Source organism: Phascolarctos cinereus, unplaced genomic scaffold (assembly GCF_003287225.1).
Source record: "Phascolarctos cinereus isolate Bilbo 61053 unplaced genomic scaffold, phaCin_HiC Scaffold_7;HRSCAF=346, whole genome shotgun sequence".
Taxonomy (NCBI): Eukaryota; Metazoa; Chordata; class Mammalia; order Diprotodontia; family Phascolarctidae; genus Phascolarctos; species Phascolarctos cinereus.
The window spans coordinates 59816399-59835092 of record NW_027556180.1 but is presented as its reverse complement, the minus strand read 5'-3'; the positions used below and the strand labels follow the sequence as shown (position 1 = coordinate 59835092).

The following is an 18694-nucleotide window of genomic DNA, read 5'->3' as shown; positions in this document are numbered from 1 at the left end:
ATAACGCTATTCCTAAACAAATAAAACAAATCAAATACAAATTAGCGATGTTATAGAACATAATAAGCAAGCTTAGAAAAAAAAGTTCTATCCATTCATCAAACAACTACTGTTACCTTAAAATCTCAGTATTTTCCAGAGATTCATTTCACCTAAACCATTAAGGATCAACATAGCAATGATTTGAAACAGATCAAGACCTTTCCCCTCTAAGCCCAGTTGCCCCCTCCCATTGATCTGTTTTCCATACTCTCTAAAATCATTCTTAAACTTGTAGACAGTTTTCCAAAAGAAAGTGATTGGCCTTTAAAAAGGAAAAAAAAAGAAAAAAAAAAGGAAGAAAGGGGGTTGTTATTGAAGTATTTTTTTTAATGCACAGAAGACAACAGAAGGAAGACTTGAAAGAAGCACAGACAAGCAAGACAGCTTTGAAAGCTACAACTTGAACTTTTTGTATACTTAAAAAGCAAAAGCAAGCTATGTATAATAGAATTTGGTAGTGTCATATGCAATCTCATTGTATATATGGAAAAGTCTATTTTACTTAAAATTTATTAAGTTTATATTGAATTTTTTAAAAGAGGGGTAAGGATTTATTGGAGGGAACACATTTTCTAGAATTTTAATTAAGTGATAATACAGTTTTCTTCATTTAAGTAAGTCTGGAAAGGACTTTAGTTTAGAGTGATATTTTAAAAAAATATTGTCTTTTTTTTACTTTTCTTTTGGGGAGGGGCTAAGCAGTGGGGTTAAGTGACTTGCCCAGGGTCACACAGCTAGTAAGTATGAAGTGTCTGAGGTCACATTTGAACTCAGGTCCTCCTGACTCCGGGACCAGTACTCTATTCACTGTGCCACCTAGCTGCCCCTAAAATATTATCTTTAAAAAAAAAAAAAGATGGCCTTAGTATACTTTAACGTAGCGGAATTTGATCTAGACTTTTTTTAAAATTGCAAACCCTGCATTCATTTGAACACAGCACACTATTTCTCTCTCATGTATTGAAATTTTGGCCTTTAACATGTGAGGAGATTCCAGCTTCTCTCAAAAACCTATGTTATCTCAAGTTCTAACTACTACCTGTCTGGCTCGTGTTCAGAGTTTTTGTCAATGCCAAGTACATTTTCCAGTATTCAAAGCAACCTTCCTCTGCCTTTCATGTACCCTGGAAGTTTGATGGACACTGATTAGAAATTTCTATCAGAACAATTAACTTTGAAACTCACAATACTTCTGTTGGGTGCTGAAAGAGAGTGCACTTAAAAAAAAATAAGGTGACAAAAGGATCTACCTCATCTGAGTATAACAGATATCAATTCCTTGAAGTTAGATGAAAGCATTATTCTTGGTAATGCCAATCTCTTATAAATAAGCACATTTTGAGTGGGAACATGGTCCTTTACCTTCACTTTTGGAAAGCAAGGACAACGCAGAAGCAGCCTCAGTAGCAACAGAGGTACCAAAGATTTCATTACACGCAATACTAATTGAGATAATATTGGATTTCACATTTCCCCTGCAGTAAGGATAAGAAAATTTCTGTGCTTATCATTAAAGACAAAAGACAACAAAATTTAATACTCAGGGAAGCCGAGTGACCCAATGCATGAACGCCTAATGTGGTGTTAGCCAAATAAATCATCGACAGATGCTTCTCTTTTCCCTCTATTCCCTTTTGCTTGGTGATCTCATCATCTTACTTGAGTTCAACTATCATCTTAATGCACATAATTCTCATATTATCTATTTGTCCAGCCCTTACCTCTCTTTTGACCTTCTAGTCTCTCATTTCCAGCTGCCTGTATCTTCTAAAAATCTTAAACTTAGTCAATCCAAAAATTGAACTCATTTTGCCCTCCAAAGCATTCTCTCTTTCTAACTTCCTTATTGCTGTCAAACATGCAATCATTCTCACAGTGATCCAGGCTCTCAACCTAGGGAAAGGTAAGGTGGATCCAGGTTCTGAAGAGCTTTACCCTGCCAAGTCACTTAAACTCTGTGCGCCTCAATTTGTTCACCTGCCTCACAAGATGCTTATGAGGATCAAATGACTTACCTTATATAAACGCTTTGTTAACCTCAAGTCACCTTAAAGGATCTTCTGATCTTAAGTTAAATCCTGTTTCAACTACAGCATAGCCTCTCTTGTGACCAACAAATGGAATAAGGAGGAAAAACTGACTTTGTTATGTGACACTGTTGACCACATGTTTTATAGTATATTTCCTTTTATTTCATATACTTTGACACATCAGTTACCAGTCTGCTCCTGCAGGTAGGAGAGCAGAGTAAATGAATCAGTACTGTGATCTCATATGGCAAGAGACACTCACTTCATTAGCTCAATGGGTAATGTTTTCAGCCATAGTGCTGAACAGAACCCTGGAGTGAACCCACATCATTTACCTCTGATTCCTTGGACTGGCATTGAATTTGCTATTTCAGTATGTCTAAGTGAGAGTTCTCAGTATTAGGATTCCTCAGAAACATTAGTTAGAGCATCTCATTCCAAATCCTGATGGAAATTTGACACTATGTTCTGAAAGGGTAGGTGGTACTCCCAAAGTAAGTATGCGTTCATGACGCACAATGTTGGAAAGTTACAAGTTATACTGTTATTTCTATCCTTAATGTTGTATACTGCCCTGTGAATAGCTTGTAAAACCGTTTATTTCTATCCAGTCTTATAAATACCTCAGGTGCACTAAGTGGAAATAATGAATTGAATATTTCAAGAAAAAATGAGGAACTTCCAATTTCCATCTTTGTACCTGATAGCTTCATTGTACTCTTCCACCGGCCACCTATTGTTATTCCTATCTTTTCATCAGCTCCTCTCTTCTTCCCTACATGGTGGGATGAGAGTCCTTGTTTGACCAGCCTGCTTCAGTAAAAAATAAGCATCACAGAAGATGTTTGAGCAGGGAATACACTCAGTAAATACTATTTTAAAAATGATCAATTGACATCAATTGACAATTAATCAGTAGGATAAATTGGGAGGAGTAGAGCTTACCATGAGGAAACCAAGAGCCAGGCTATTGGAGCAATTTTGGGATGATCTTTCCAGGTGAAACTGGATTTGAATTATAGCAGAAAGAATGGAGAGAAAAGAACAAATAGGAGAGACATTTTGAAGACAAAAATCAATGCAGAGAACAAAAGAAGAAGGATGAAATAATTGTGACTCAAGGTTTTGAACCCAGGTGCCTTAGAAAATAGTGATAGCATAGACATAAATAGCCAAGGAACAATTACAAGTTAAAGAATAAAGTCAAGTATAGAGAGATGTATTTGGAAATCATTGCTTTAAGGGGTGAGTGAATTGCAGTGAGAGAAGACAAGTTAGAGAGCACAAGTTGAGAATGTAAAGGTAATTATGTCTTGTTTTAGTTTTCTTTAATCAAGACTTGTGATTTAATCTTTATGGAGCACTCTCAGTATAGAAATTCCTTCCACCCATCAATTATCTAAATCAGCAGTTAGTTAATCTATAACTTACAGTCTTAGAGAGATGCCTAAGGCACTGTTGTGACTTCAATAGTGTAGGACACTTTCAGAATGTGATCTGATTCCCAAAGCCCATTGGTATGAGATTCTCACTTCCATTAGTGGAGGTCAATGCCAATGACCCTGCATGAGGGCATAGGTGGGAATTGGTGAGGGTGAGAGAGGAGAGATCCAGTATTTTCAGTCTCTGGACTTCTGATCATTTGAGTCTCTTCAAACTCTTCAGTCTCTTTGAGTATTGCCTGGGGACACTGAGAGGTTGTGACCTAACCTGAAAATAATAGCAAAACATCTGAGGTAAGACTTGAACTCAACTTTGATTGGAACTATTCCAAAGTGTTCTTGTTTCCAGGTTGACCCTCTGTCACTATATTATGCTGCCTTTCTCCTATTGGTCAGCACAGGGCTAAAAATTAAATTATCAATAAAACCTCCCAATTAAAAGGGAGGAAGGTAAGAAACAAGCATTTATTAAGCCTTTACCAAGTACCAGGCATTGTGTTAGGTGGTGCTGAAACAAATACAAGCAAAAAGAAAGTCATTATCCCTAAGAAGCTTAGATTATAATAGGGGAAGATGATATACAAGAGGAAGTTGAAAAGTGGAGAGTGCTGGGTGCTGTGGGGAGATTGGTTGAGAAATTGAGAATTTCAACAGCAGAGCCGGAAGAGGAATAATGTCTGTCCAACCTGGACAAATGGAGGCCCTTGGAAGAACTCACCAAAGGCAGAAGGAAGCTAGACTAACCGAAGGATATTCTAGAGTGAGAAAGTTACAGTCATAGTTGGATTTCCAGAGTCAGGAGGCCCTGGGTACTAGGGGAAGTTACTTAAAGTCAGAAGCTGAACTGGGAGAGGAATGAAGGCTGTCTGGCTTGGGCCTTTCTCCAAAAGTAAATGAAAAGAGTGAAGAAGAGATCAAAAAAGTAAAAGGATATGGAAGAGCATCTTGCCTTTGATACTAAAGAAGAAGAGAATCCAGGCAGAAAAATGTGATCACCGTTGTCAAAAGATATGAGGGAAATAAGGAGAAGAAAAAAGGCCATTGGATTTGGACATCACAAACGGTTTCTGAATAACAAACCTTAGTAGAATACTTTGTGTAGGAGCCTTGTATAAGGGTATTATTAGGTGGAGATGAAATAAAAACAATTGACGTAAACCACTCAGTCAATAAGAATAGCAGTTTCTTAAGTCTTTCTGGGACTCTAAATGGTATTTTAATGGACTGAATGGGCAACATTTCTCCAAAATGTGAAGCATGTATTTTCATCTCTTCTAATAGTATTAGGTCTGGTATTTCTTCCCTGCCCCACCCCCTTTCTTAGTCATAATTTTGCTTCCGTTAGTTTAACAACTTAATTTGATCAGAAACTAGCTTTATAAATCAGCTTAGTTTAGCAAGAGAAATATTCTTAAAATAAATTGTTAATATGCATTAATGGGAGATCATTTGGAAAGTTTTAAAAATCTGCATTCTTAAATGATTTACTCAGTTATATCAGGGATTAGCTAAGGGAATGTGCACTAAATATACAAATGTATGTAATACTTGCTGTATCAAAGATTCCTAGGAAATCAAATTCCAAGGTTGTATCATAACACACATACTCACACACTCACACACACACACACTCATATACATATAATCTATCTTTCATTTATCTCTATCTCTCTATATTTCTATCTATGTTGTTCTATACTTCACAAAAACTGAGTATTTCCATATAACAAAATAAAATACAATAGGTTTGTCACTGCTTCAACCCATTACATTGAAAATTATAGTGCTTTTCTCTTCCTTCCTCTGGACTGTGCACTTTTTAAAATGTTTCAGTGGTCTTCCATTTTTCAGTTTTTCTTTTTCTTTTTTTGGCATCACCTTTAATACTACTTGACTCCCCACCCCCTTACTAATTAAAAAAAAAGTAGGAAAAAGATTTAACAAATAAGCATAAAAGAAATCCATACTGTAGCTATGTCCAAAAATTTATGTGTCCTGCCACACTTCTATCAGATGTAGCATATTTTATCATACGATCTTTCAAGACAATGTTGGTTGTTTTAATTAGGATTGTTAAGTGTTTCAAAGTTGTTTTTCCTTACAATATTGTCATCATTATATAAACAGTTCTCCTAGTTGTGCCCTGTGAATCAGTTCATGCTTTTCGAGCATCTCTGGAATTATATTTTTCATTAATTCATAAGAAGCAATAATACACCATTAAATTAATACACCACAGTTTTCTGCTCTTCCTCAATTGACAGAAACTCCCTTCTTTTCTAGTTCTTCCACTCCTTGCCCCCCTTACCTATTCTTATCTTGAAAAAGGAAGTTTCTTTTTTCTTGAGACTATTCTTCCTTTGGTATTGCTTTCCTTCTTAACATCCTCTCCATCACCAACTTTTTCCCCATCATTCCTACATTTTTCCTTGTTGATGTTGTAGTGTTTCTTCAACAAAGTCATCATATGTATGCATGTCTATTTAGTCCTCTTTTGCTAGTTCAGATAGTGAAGTTCATTGAATGTGCACTCCTCCTACTCTTTTATCCTTGTGTATATATTCTTTACATACAAACTAATTATGAGAAATGTAAGTTTTAGCCCCCTTTTTTCCCTTGCCACCCTATTGTATTTCATTTTCCCTTCTTTCTTTTACTCTTATTAAACCATTACAATAGAAGAAATCCATCCTCAATTCCTCCATTTTCTCATAATCCCTCAATATCATTTGAAGAATTAACACTCTGAAGGTACTTATTTCTTATTTCTTCTTCTTCTGTTAAATGTTGGACCTTCAGAATCATATATACTCTCTAAAAGTTCTATTTTTAGGTTTCCCTTGAATCTTATGTTTGCATTTATAGTTCCTACTCAGCTCTGGTCTTTTCATCCAGGATATTTGAAATTCTCTATTCCATTAAAGATCCATTTCCCCCTCCTTTAGCATTATTCTCATCTTTGTATGGTAAGTTATTTTTGCAAATAAGCCAAAAATGATTTTGAGCTTTTGAAATATTGAATTCCAAGCTCTTCTGTCATTTAAAAGAGAAGTTTCAGGGCTTATGTAATACTGACTGATTCCTTGGAACTAAAAATCTTTATTTCTGTTGCTGGTAACATTTTTTTTTAATTTGACTTGGAAGCCCTGGAATTTGGCTATAACAATCTTGAGATTTTTCCTTTGGGCTTTTCTTTCTTTTTTTTTTTAATTAGTAAAACTTAAATACACAATAAGAAAAGGAAAAAGAAGTGTTATAAGCATAAATATTGAAATTTAAATACAAAATAAGAAAATAAAAAAACATGTCATGTGCACAACAGAATACGAGAGGATTCAAAATACATAGCAATAAATTTCCATTTCAAGAAAGCTTATATAATGAATGCTATGCATTGTGTTGAGAGCTGTCCATCCTTTCTTTGCTTCCTTGTAAGTTTTCTTTTAGTCTCTGCTGTGCAATTTTACTTTGTTCTTTTTCCCCCAGAAGGCCACAATAAGCATTAATATAGTCATATATAGATATATACATACATATATATATGTATATATACACATACATACATATATAGAAATGTGCACTCAGTAACAAATTCTACTTCTGATGTGTATCTTTTATTTCCTATCCTTCCTAACTCCTCTACTTTACTTCTACCCACTATTTTGCTCTCCTATTACTTAAACTACCCTCCCCAAGTATCCCTCTCTTATCCTCCCATTCCCATAAATCTAAACATCCTTCTATACCACCCCTTGATCTATTCCCTCACTCTCCCCTCTCCTCCCAAAGATCCCTCTCTTATTCTCCCATTTCCTGTATTATTGTATCAAGATTATTTTTTCTATCATACCTTTCAGGTAGTCAGATTATTCTTATGTTTTCTCTTCTTGATCTATTCTCCAGATTGGTTATTTTTCTTATGAGATATTTCACATTCTCTTCAATTATTTTCATTCTTTATATTTTGTTTTGTTATTTATCGATCTCTTATAATTTTGCTGGCTTCCCTTTGCCTAATTCAGATTTTCAAGGAGTCATTTTCTTCCTTAAAATTTTGGATCTCCTTTTCTAATTGGTTGGCTTTCTTTTCATAATCTTGTTGGGTTTTTTTTTTTGGAGTGTTCCTTTTGTGTGTTTATTATATTTTTGTTTTTCTTCAATTTCTCTCATTGGATTTTTAAAGGCTCTTTTAAAGTTCTTCTATTAATTCTTTTTGGGCAAGTGACCATTTGATATTACTCTTTGGGGTAGAAGAGGATTTCTTTGCTTCAGTATCCTTCTCTGAAGATGAACCCCAGTCTTCTCTATTCCCATAATAACTCTCTGTATTAGAATTCTTTCTTCTTTGTTTCTGCATTTATTTTTTAAATTTGTAATAGCTTAGTTTTTGTAATCACCTCTAGTTCTAGGGTATGGGGGATGGTACCTCTGGCCTTGAATGCCCCTTCAGTTTTCCCCTTTGGCCTAGAACCTACACCGAGACCTCCAGCCTCCTGTAAGTGCCCATAGCCAGTAGTATCCCCACTCCACTTCTTCTGCACTCACCAGGCATGTGCTGGTTCTTACTTTTATTTATTTTATTTATTTTTAGCACTCTATATTCACCCTGAGGTGTTATTTTTATCTCTTGTAGGGGAAAATCTTGAGAGCTTGGAATTTTCTGTCTTACTCTGCCTCTTTCCAAAATCCTCGGGCTTTTCTTTCAAGAGATGATCAGTAGATTCATCATATGTTTACTTTGCCACCACCTACTGTAAGAGATCTTGGAATTTTCTTTTCTGATTTCTTGAAATACAGTATTTAGGCTTCTTAGAAATGATATTCAGACAGTCTGATAACTTTCTTTGTCCTGTTGTCCAGATCAGTTGTTTTTTATACCACACACTTTAAATATTCTACTTTTTTCAGTCATTTGGTTAAGGTTATGACTTTGTCTTCTAAGATATTTGTTCATCTCCTGTTTATTACTTTGATGTATTCATATATTCCTCTTTTGAAAATACACTTTTTCATTTCAGTTTCTCATTTCAGTTTTTATAGAGATATATATTTCCTTCAATAATAGACTTTTTGTATTTTTGCATTTATTAAAATACTTATGGTGTTTGTTCATTTCATCATTCATGTTATCATTTTATCCATCTTTGGTTCCCTAATCAGAGTTTTGTGCCAGAGCCAGTCTCTGACCCCTGCTTTGTCTCAACATGATTCAACTGGATTCTTGTGTTGACCTCCAATGCACAGGAGTACATCCCTGAATATTTGAGGATCAAAATGTTGGATCTCCAAGATCTTTTTTTCGTGTCTCATGAGAGAGTGATAGGGACTTTTGTGCTCTTGATTCTTCGGTGTCTCAGTTTGAGCATTTCTTCAGCCACATTCACTGTTAATAATACTTCTGGTGACTCTCATAGCTCCTGATCTTAATTTCTTACCACCCTAAAGGTCATTTTTGGGGTAACTGTCTGCTCTTGCTGCCTTCAAATACAGAGCCTTGAAGATAAAAAGAGTCTCTGACTGGTCATGTTGGAGGTTATAGTATAGTTTGCCTGAAGTACTGCTGACATTTCTAAAAGACTTCCTTTCCTATTGCCCATATGCTTCTGTCTAGTTGTGTGATTCTGGAGTAGTCACTATAATTTTTATTGAATTTCTTTATCATTAATTGCTTTGGTTGTATTTTTAAATTTTTGCTGGAATACGTACATAGGAGCTTGGTTGTTTGAATTCAGTTATCAGGCATCTTTTGCTGGAAGTCCACAGATTAAACATTAAAGAATATCATACTCGACTCAAGCGTCGACTAAAGAAACCTGGCATATTCTCCCCAATATACAGCAAAGAAGGCCTATAATCATGAACATTTTTATTGAATGAAAACCAAGACCAATGAACAAGTAACCTTTGATCCCACAAAGCCCACAGGAAGTTTCTCACTATTACTTAAAATCACTAGTTAGAAGTCTTCGTGTATAAAGTTTTTCCACTGATCTCTACTGCTCACATCTTCTGGCTCCTCCTCTACTACATAGTCAATTTCTTCAAGCATAATAGTTACTTCCAGTGTGTGAAATACAAAGGAGGCATCTGATTGAAGATGTTTATGGGGTATTTTAGAGAAAGGCTTGGAGAGTCTGGAAAAAGTACTAACTAGAGAGGAACTAAAACTTAACTTATACATTTATAAACATAAACATAATTTTATTAATTAAATCCAATGTGCTAATGTCTTCATCCCTTTTTTTCATTTTCAATAACAATTATTTTACTTAAATGGCTTTGCCAGATTCCTTAAACTATCTATTAGCTTTTAGCAGTGAAAGATATTTTTAAGGATCAATGTGGTGTAGGGCAGTAGTGCCAAACTCAAGTAGAAATAGATCACTGTGGGCAGCATATTGACTTAGAAAACCACAAATTAACATTATCTATATTATATTATATTATATTTTATAGTTATTCCATTAAACGTTTCCCAATTACATTTTAATCTGGCTCAGGAGGCACTCTGAAGTTTTGTGGTCCACATGCAGGCTGACTGGTTAGATGACACTGTTAGTGGTGACTAGAGTGCTGGAAGTTAAGTCAGGAAGCCTTAGGTTCTAATCTTATTCTAGATACTTTTAGCTATGTGACTCTGGGTATGTCACTTCATTTCTCTGGACCTATTTGCTCATCTGTAAAGTGAGGAGATTAAACTCTATATCTGTGTCATGTTTATGACCCTTTTGTGTCCTAAATTGTAATTTCTTTAAAAATGATTATTTGTAAATACCATAGTATTTTTGTATAGTATTAGGAAATTTTACAAGATACTTTAATAAAGGAACTAAGTGAATGATCATAGGAAAGGTACCACAGAGGTCATTTAATTTAACATCCAAATGAAAACCTGAGGCACCTAGAGATTGACTGATTTATCTCAGTTCCAATAGATCATAGTCATGAGAGGTTAGGTCCTCTGACTTCAAAGAAGCAGTGTTCTTTCCCTTACCATGTCATGTGTTCAAGTTTCATCACTGCAAGCTCAATTCTATAATTTTGGCTAGGCCAATAAAGTACTTAGAGTCATCAATTGGGTAGTAATCACCAAGATAGTGGTGGTGTTGTTCAAGATTGCTAGTGTTAAAAACTAAAAATACCATTCATTGAATAAGTTGCCCTAACATAATGAAATATTAATGCAAAGAGTGTATGATTCTTTTTGAAACTGACCAAAACCCTTAAAATAAACTGCCCTTTACTTTTTTAGATCAATTTATAAACAAGGAGAAATGCAGCCAATGTAGTGGTTTGCAGATGTTTCTTCTTGTTCCCAAATTGCTGATCTAAGCATGGAACACTGTTCACAATCATTGGTCATTAAAGGATTTAATCAATTGCCATTAATAACAACTCCAATAATAGCCCATATAATGCATAGTGGCAAAGTACAATGAGAGAGAACTTGAAAGCAGTTACTCATCATAACTGCATGGAAGATATTCTTATGAAATGGTTCCTTAGAGAAATCAATTTGACATCACTCTATATGAGAGGTTCATTTCCTCACTTCTCGCAAGCCTGAATTGAGGTCAGTGATGCTAACTATTTGTCTTCTCCCCTCCTTCACAGAGCCTAAAGTAAGCTGCAGATTAGGTCGGTCTGCATCCACATCAGGTGTGCCTCCTCCATCAGTTACTCCTCTCAGGCAAGCCAGCGATCTGCAACAGAGCCAGGTACCATCATCGTTAGCCAATCGTGAATGACTTCACGTGACGCACGCAACATGCCAAATGCTTCTCACGTCTCTCTGTCTGTCATTTGTTACCTGTAGACTCTTGACATTTGCTTTTAATTTTCTATGTGTGCATATGCGTGGATGAGATGGGTTGTGCAGTTGTGTGTCCCATCACTCAGCAAGGAAAGTCTGCTCTTTGCTCCTGGTGGAACTTTCTTTGCTGTTTGTCCCCAGGCTGTTTCTTTTTGTCTCTATTTTCCATCATTCTGTAATATAAATGTAGTAAATTTGTATGTATTAACTTGGTATTTTTAGTCTTTTCCATGTTTTATGTACTTTTATACTGTCTTTAAAAATTTATCAATGTTTGATAAATTTAACTATTTTATTTTATGTAGGTTTCTGTTAAATGTCTTGTTGAAAACACATCAACGTTGTCACCAAACTTGTACATGCATTTAAACTCTGGTCTTATTGTACTGTAACATCTGTGCCAGTGTCATATTTCCTTTAGCTTGGAGCATGACTGTAAGACACCATGAGACATTGTTGTCCTTATAAATGCTCATATATGAAATTATTTTGATTAAACATGACAGCTAGCCTCTCTTCTAACCTAGACCATATAGACAAACTGAACAACTGGAGAGTATAATTCTAATCATATTCATCAAAAATTGTAGAATAAGAAATCAAGGTTGGACAAAATGTCTTTTCATAATAACCATGTCAGTAATGACCTCAGAAAGAGACTCTAAGTGTTCCTGGATGGTCAATGAGACTATAAAATGTTATCACTTGAAGTGACAAGACAAGAAATTGAGAAAGAGATAGGTTCAAGTACCATGTAATTCTGTGTAATATGAAATGTTAGCATACTATTCACTTGAGGGCAAGTTGTATTTTGGGATTTTCCTAGTTTTCCAGAACAATTAAACAAATATTAGTAAGTACTACTAAGATTCTATCTAAATATCATCTCTGTTACATGCTCAATAGACAAAGGTGTCTATCTACAGTAGTGGAGGGAATTTCAACATACAGAGTGCTCTATACCACTGAAAACTAGCTTCTATATTCCTCCAACTCTTCCCCTGCCCCCTAACAATAACAACAACATCTTACCAAAAGAAAATAGAAATCTATTCTACTTTTATTTGTGAGATTAACAGTGATTTTGACATGCTCTTTCACCTTCATGGGACCCTCTCCTTGGTCAACTGATGTTAATATTCATGCAATTCATAGCATCTGTATACACACAGACAGAAAGAGGGGGAGGGAGGAAGGGAGAGAGAGAGAGAGAGAGAGAGAGAGAGAGAGAAGAGAGAGAGAGAGAAAGAGAGAAAGAGAGATTTCTAAAATGGCACCTTATGAAATAAATCCACAGAGGACAGAGGGCATCTCCTCTATGGGGAATGACCATTACTGAAAATATACTTCTCCTTAAGAAATTATACACTTATCAATTATTCAAAATGTCAGGCCTTTTGAAAAATGTGAACCAGCAGAATAATTGTACTTCCTTCTAATGGGAAGCCACAGTGTTTCTTAGTGTTTTGCACTGACCTAATGTGCTCATGCTTTGATTTATGAATAAGAGAGGCACTCTGCAAACAAGACATAAGTCTGGCTTCTTTCTGACAAAGGCACCTTGACTGCTCTTTTGACGATCTAGTCTCTAGCTAAGAAATGAATTGAAAAAGTCTTTAGAACTGAATTTAAACAGTTATAGGGAGAGTAATGCTTCTGGATCATGTAACCTGGTTGACTGGTACTATGAAAGAAGAAAAACTGGGTACCAAGTGATCAAATAAACAAGAAGGGATTGCAAGGAGAAAATTGCAGTGAATGATTTGATGAATATTATGGATGGAATTAATGTATCTTGTGCTATGTATTTCTTGCTTGTGAATTGTCCTTTGATCACTGAAGGAATTCTCTTTATTTCTTTCTCTTTCCCCACCTCCAATACCTCCTGTATACAGAAGGAAATGGAGAAGGGAAATGGAGAAGTCTTTAAGAAGGTAGCCATTGCAGTAAAGATAATGGTTGTTGTGACAGCATTATTCAGTATTTACAAAACCATGTAGGGTCTTCCTTGTATCTTCAAGAAGAAAAATACCCTTTGATCGCTAAGGAAACTGGTAGGAAGCTTTAACATGATGCATACATCATAGGTATTCCATTATAGTGATGGGGAGTAGAGGTCAGATTTTACATCAGCTGGATCAGGGGTTCCTAGCTTTTTCTTGTGACATGGACCCCTTTGTCAGTTTGAATGTTTTTAAATACGTGGAATAAATTGAATTAGTTTACAAAGGAGACCAGCTACATTGAAATAAAAGTGTAATTTTTTTTACACTCAAGTTTACAGATACCCTGAAAATCATCCATGAACCCTTTTGGGGTCTATGGGCTACAGTATCTCTGGCCTAAATGGTTTACTCAAGGACTACATTTCTATGGTCTACAGTTGAAGTAATAGCAATAGGCATTCTCACAGTGCTTCTATATTTTAAAATCTGAGATGTGATTATGGGACCAAGAAATGTTCACTCCTTTCTCCTATAAGTTGCTAGCTGTAAGTACTCTCCTAGACAATTCTAAGACAGCCAGTTACTTGAGTCTAGTATGAAATGTATTTAAAGTAGGACCACCAGTAATTGACTCCTTTTTTCAACAAATCATGATAGTTTCAACAGTTGTTTGGCATCATTTTGGAACCTGGATACCTTCATTTATAAACCAATGGGTAACAGAGTTCCTAGTTAAAAAAAAAAAACATCTTGGCTGAGTATATAGCAAGACTTCACTACTCATGACTTCTAATATTGTTCCTAACGCAAAATCTTTCTATTGCATGTCACAGATATAGTTCCAGCAGTATTCACCTCTCTTGGTACTACTGATTCAAGTGACCTTAACACCTATTCATAGTTTTGGTGAAAATATGGCATAATGGAATGAACATTAGATTTGAATTTGGGGGTCCTGGGTTGTATCATATTAGATGTGTGACTTTGGACATGTTCTTTAATTTCTCTTTGCTTCAGTTCTTTCCTATATAAAATAAGGGAATCAGATCATATGACTTCTAAGTTTCTTTCCATTTTAAAATCTATGATCATATAATGATCCATTCTAGTTGTGTTTAAGGACACTCTTCCTCTACGAGATGGATTATTTTCTCTTCAAACTCCTTGTTTTCAGTTCATTTATTATAGTCTGCCATTTGCTACATTTGTAACTAGATTTGAACTCTTGAATAGGGTTCCTATGATGAGCTTGCAATGGCCAGAAGCCTTCAGGGTGCTCAGGAATCAGGATAAAAGCTGAACGCTGTTAAACAAGTTTAGCCATTAACTTACAAATTCAAAAACAGAGAGGTAATGGTTCTATTTGCATGGCTTTGGAGCATATTTAGGTTCTGTAGTACAGCAAACTGAGGAATCACAAGACTTTGTTTGTCAGATCACTCATCAGAGAACATCTGATGAATAAATGATGCTCTCATCAGCATAGAAAATTTCTCCCAACACAGAGGAGGAAACCCTACTAAGACATTGGAATAGGCAGGCAACAATTTGTTATTTTCTCTAAATTCAGTCAAATATAAGGTAAAAGAAAATTCCAGAAAACTAGCATCCCTGAAGATGTGCCTCACTTGTACCATCATGTATTATAGCATTTGTTATTTCATGAATGCTTGAAGATTGGGCAGAATTTCTGCACCAATAATTAGACAGTAATTTTCTTACTTGTACAAGGAAATCCATATGGAAGTTAGTGTATGAATAGCAGAGTTCAAGTCTTCTCTTTTATTTTTCCTTCCCATAGTAAAGCTTAAAGCTAAAAAAAAACCCACCAAAAACTCAGGGCAAAAGTAAATAAAAACTGAGTTACAAATGCAGTAACATTTCCAGAATGCATCCTAAAATTCACACCTGAGAGCAGATCCATTTGCTCAGTAACCTCTCCTACCCTCTATTTCCATTGAAGATAATGATGGTTTCATTTTTATAAAACAGGGTTAGGATGGTGGATACCAGCTGTTAGGGTCCTATATAATGACCATTCTCTTTTAGAATAACAAAACAGTTGGTTTAAACTAGGATAGTCTCTTGTGAGTGACTCAACCAGTTTGTCTTGGCAAGATGTTACTGGGAAATACACCATTTGAACTAAACTCTATTGGGAACAAGAATAAGGATGTTTTTAAGCAGACTGCCATCCAATCCAACAAGCATTTATTACAGAAACTGCTTTATGGAGGACATTGTATAAGGCACTGATGATATAAATACAAATCATAATAATAAAACCCCCTGTATCCCAAAGCTTATATTCTACTGGGGTTCTACAATAATAATAATAATATAATTTATATAATTCTATAAGGTTTGCAAAGTGCTTTACGTATGTTAACTCATTTGAGCTGACAAGACATAAAACTACATAGAATCATGGAATTTTAATCTTAGATAACATCCAAGAAATCATCTAACTTTTCTCATGACAGTCCAACAGAAACGTGGACTACTATAAGTAGAATGTACTTATCAAGAGAAGACACTTGTAATTTTTGCCTATATGACAAGCCATGTTTTCTTGACAATAGTGAAACAAGAGCTATTCCTCATGATACTACAAAACCCTTCCCCCTTCTTTTTTTTTTTCAAATCCTTAAGCATTTATTAAGGGCTAGAAACTATGCTAAGAGTTAAGGATACAACAAAAGAAAAAAAGTGGCAAGAAAGGTCCCTGCCCTTGAGGAGCTTATATTCTAATGGAGAAGACAGCATGCAAATAACTGGTATGTAGAAGATGTATGCAGTGTAAATAGAAGGTCATTTCAGAGAGACTAGGTGAGAGGAATAGGGGAGCAGTGGCCATGTGACTATTTGTCAGTTTTGATATGGGAATAATTCTTGTTCAGGTATGAATCAGGCTAGTTAACCACTGAGATCTCTTCTAACTCTGAAATTCTGAAATTTTTGTTATTCTCTGTAGGATTCATGAAAGGGAGAAGAGGGAGATGTGGCTGGAAAGGGAGATTGGAGCTGGCCATTTATACTGGTTACATGTTTGTTTTTGTAGATAAGGAAAAAGGACTATGAAGGAGAAGCAGAAGGGCTTGCTTTATTACCTGCATCTCAAAACTTTCTACTGGTCATACGCAGCTGTGAGAGTTAATTACTAAAAACTAAGCAAAATAAGCCATAAGGAAATTAGTTTTTAAGGACTTTAAAATAACTAAACTCTAAAAGGAAGGAGAGGGAACTTAAAAAACTATCACTGAAAAGATTCAGACATTTCCTAAACCTCTTGGATCTTTTACCTTTAATTCTTATGGAAAGCAGAAATTCTGATTTTAATGTAGCCTAATCAGTGATCAGTATAGTGTCTGCATTTGGAAGGGGCTTAGTAATTGCTTACTGGCTAGATTCACCCTTTAAGAATTTCTCCTGTAACTTATGATTTGTAGGTGTCAGCATATTATAAGTGATTATTAAAATGTTTCTGCACGTTAATAAGTGTAACTGGCAGCAGTTCCTATCAATGAATCCTTAGATATTTTCATATTACAAGGCACATACATAACTGACCTAGAGCCAAAGACAAGGGGTCCCATTCTGTTGAAAAATCACAGAATCATAGATTCAGAGGTATAACTGAGTCATAGAATTGGGTTCAAATGTCACATCTGAAACTTAATACCTATGTGATCTGGGGCAAGCCATTTAACCCCTTAAGGTCTCAGTTTCCTTACCTGTAAAATGAGGGGATCAAAACTAGCTGGTTGTTGAGGTCCCTTATAGCTCTAAATCTATACTCCCACTACCCTAATATAGACAAGTAATCTAGGACAATCATATCCATCAAAATTCTCTCGCCCTCCTTGGTCTATTTTGGTCCATGCAGTAGACCTAAAGATCGACAATATTAGCTAACATTTATATAGCTCTTACTATGTGCCAGGCACGATGCTAAGCACTTTATAATTATTATCTCGTTTCATCTCATAATAAAAGGTGCTTTGAATTAAATATCAACTTACTGTTTCCTTTCTCTTTCTTCACAGATATTTTATTGCTAAAAGGTGTAGAGAGAGGTGTATCTGTGTGTATCTGTATGTGTGTGTGTGTATAAAATGATATCATTCTAAAGAAGGTAGTCATCCAGAGTAATTTTCACAGAGGGCATAGATAACCAGTTAAATGTAATAGGATTGTGCCTGAAACTGTTATTGTTTAGGTATTTGGAACATCCAATTACCCCTTCCTCATCTAGCCCAAATATATTTCAGTCAATAAACATTTATTAAGTGCCTACTATGGGCCAGGCATAGTATTAAGCACTGAGGATACAAAGAAAGGTAAAAGACAGTCCTTCCTCTCATGGTGCTCACTATCTAATAAGTTTCAGAGGTAAGCAAGGTTTTTTTTTTGGTTAGTAAGCATTTATTAAGCGCTAACCAGAGCTGTGCTAAGCGTTTTTGTCTTCTTTTTGTTCCTGTGTGGGGAAAAGAAAGCACCAAATTATATCTGCATTGTAGTAGCTATGGCAAGGTCTAGGGTAAGGTCCATTTCAGTTCTAAATTTTATTTTATTAAAACTTGGCTTGGACTAGGAGACTGGATAAAGGGTGTAGGAAAGAAGAGGCTGATTTTGTAGAGTAGGGAAATATCCAAGCAAATTCAGGAATAGTTTTGCTTTATTTTGATAGTCAAAGAGGCAGAGTAAAAAGGAAGACTTTGTTTAACACAGCATTCATCAAACCAATATTTTTGAACCCTTGAACAAGGTGAACTTCAGCAGTTCATGTCCTTCTTCCCTCAACTTTAATTCTCAGCAATAAAATGAGTTCATTGAGTCCATTCCTCATACATAGATTTTGTTTTCCAATGATTTGCCTTAGAATTTATTGCAGAAATGTTCTCTGCTTCTCTTTCCTGAGATCTAGGTGGCTTCTGAACCTCCATGTGCCTTTACAGCAGGTTTAAGAAATTCAAAATGTATCTTGCATAAAAGACTGGAGGGATTGGATGGGACAGAAGAAAGAACACATCAGTCATTTTCAAAGGTGCCAATTTATGATGTGGGAGAAGGGAAACATATCCTGGTCCTCTGACAAATACACCATTGTGCTACTTCTTTTAGTCTACATTTCAAGGCAAAGTGTTGAATATACAAAGAAATAATCTTAAACTAAGGGCCCAGGGAAGTAATGTAGTGATTTTCTATTGGGGATTTCTACATTACAATCTCACAGTTCCTTAAATTACTATGCCTTTAAGAAATGAACAAACGTGACTTTATATGGGAATTTGGTCTGCATGACCAAAACTTAAGGGGAGAGACACTCACTGGATGGCCTGGACACTTCAGAAATGGTATCTTATGAGTCTAGAGCTATTCAAATGCGAGCATTTCTATAGGGCCTCATCAGCAAGGGCC

At 35.5% G+C, this 18694-nt stretch overlaps 1 protein-coding gene across 1 annotated transcript in view; it reads left to right on the top strand.

The window, feature by feature from the left end:
* Positions 1-18694, top strand: part of NYAP2 (neuronal tyrosine-phosphorylated phosphoinositide-3-kinase adaptor 2) — a 325867-nt gene that overhangs the window by 259524 nt on the left and 47649 nt on the right. Inside the window, exon 6 of the mRNA XM_020975494.2 lies at positions 11129-11232. Within this exon, the coding sequence (XP_020831153.1) occupies positions 11129-11232 (104 nt within the window). The remainder of the gene's footprint in view (positions 1-11128; positions 11233-18694) is intronic.